The 1,994-nt window shown below is 42.9% G+C and overlaps 1 protein-coding gene across 1 annotated transcript; it reads right to left on the reverse strand.

The window, feature by feature from the left end:
- Positions 1–305: 305 nt before the first annotated feature.
- On the reverse strand, positions 306–1,403 carry LOC148514928 (adenosine receptor A3-like). The gene has a single exon (XM_088480771.1). It carries the CDS (start codon positions 1,401–1,403, stop codon positions 306–308), a length of 1,098 nt encoding a protein of 365 aa, XP_088336897.1.
- Positions 1,404–1,994: the final 591 nt, after the last annotated feature.

Raw genomic sequence — 1,994 nt, forward strand, 5'->3', positions numbered from 1 at the left:
CTTCTAGTTCTACAGGCTGACGACCAATGGCAGTGGTATAGTGTCCGTGTTGAGATAATACATTTTCTTTACACAACATTGTCTACAGTGAATAATTGACTGGAAAAATACAAATGAACCAGTATGTTATTTCACAGCAGCACTTTTGACAAGGACCTCTGCATGTTCCTGCACAGTTACTCACATGCCATAGTGTTCAGTTCTAGACTATAGTTCTGCTTTTTAGAATAATTGGCTCTGAGCTCTTTGTTGTTAAAATCTTGATTCCCATACTTGCAGTTTTCAAACCATTTTGAGCATAGAAATCAGGCAGTTTCTGGCCGGAAAATCTCTTTGATGACAGTAACACATGGAGAAGAGCAATCCTCTTTAACAGGGCACTGGGGTCTCTGCTGCTGCTGGCTTGGGGACTTTAGCACTTGTCTACTGAACAGCTCCCGGACCCCTTGCCTGAATCTCAAGTCCCTGACACTGTAGATAACAACATTCCAGCAGCTATTGGACGTCAGTATCCAGAATGCATAAAAAGAAAACTCACACCACACATAACCCAAAACGTTGCCTACAACAAATACTGCAATGGGACTGAAGGAAGCAGAGAAGGCAAAGGTGAGGATACCAATGGTCTTGGCCGCTGTAATGTCTGAGAATGATACCTTGCTGCAGTTGCTTTGGACATCTACCTCCAACTGCTTCCTGACCTTGCAGGACTGTCTGATGGCTGCAAAGGTGATAAAGTTTATTGCAAATGTGCCACTCAGAAGGGAAAAGTCAAAGACTGGGAAGATGAGCATGATGTTCCAGGCAGGGTCCTGAGGCTCCATAGCAGTGAATACATAGGTGCACATCTTGCTACATGAATTGTACTCCAGAGTTATGTTTCGACTAAAAAGCATGGGTACCATAGCTAACATAAAGCTGAAGAGCCAGGAGAACACAATAAGACACCCTATCCTTTTCCTAGTAATTACAATCCGCTTGTGGAGAGGTCTGAGTACAGCAATGCTCCTTTCAACCGACAGCAAGAAGATAGTCGATATTGAGACAAAGGTGCAGCAAGCAAATATAATTCCCATAATAAAACAGGGGACGTGGGAGCTGAAATTAGAGGAAACCGTTTCTTCAACCTTTTCCAGCCCATGTATAATATGGGTAATCTCCATGTAGACAGAATAAGGCACAACCAGTAGTCCAACTGCCAAATCTGCAAATGCTAAAGAGGTCTTCAGGAAGCCCTGAGATGTCCTGAGTTGCTTGGTCCTCAGAAAGACGATGAGACTCACCACATTTCCCACTGTGATTGTCACAATAAGCAAAACCATTAGAGAAATCTTAAACGTGTCCCCAAGTAGATTGGTGCTGCAGGAACTGCAATTCCAAGTGGAGGAAGTATTTTCAAGCATTGGAGAAGCAGAAGAAATGAAACTCAGAGTACAGAATCCATCGTCTACTATACGTCCTTGCAAAGCACCCAGAGATGTTTACAGACCTAAAAACATAGGATACATATTTTAACCTGAAGACAGGAACATCTTTCTGATCAACATTGCACGTAGCACGGCAAAGCATCCGTCCCCAGGTAAATATTTTGAGCTCAGAACAAACAAGGATATTTCTGTGGCAAATTGAAAGCAATCCAAACACTACATGCAGATAAGGGGTTTACGGAGACGTTTAGCGCAATCACTCTTTTAAGAGCATTATTAGCCTAGTTCCTTCCCATTGAACAAGGGGACAGTGGAGTGTTTGCTTTAAACTGAAAATGCGGCCAAAAATTGTGCTCAAACAAACAGAACTCAGTAGCTCCAGATGTGCTCAGCTGTAGAAAGAGATCAGACAAATCACGGTGCTTGCTGAAAGACACAGCAGAAAAGACAGAAATAGTGGAGGTAGCATAGAAATAGTGAGTGTTTAAGTCAGTCCCCTGTTCTATTCCTTTATTCTGCTCTAGTATTCTTATTGTCCCTCTCTCCTCCTATCACCCATTCCCTCCC

The sequence above is a fragment of the Taudactylus pleione genome, unplaced genomic scaffold (genome assembly GCF_031769625.1).
Source record: "Taudactylus pleione unplaced genomic scaffold, aTauple2 ptg000256l, whole genome shotgun sequence".
Lineage (NCBI taxonomy): Eukaryota > Metazoa > Chordata > Amphibia > Anura > Myobatrachidae > Taudactylus > Taudactylus pleione.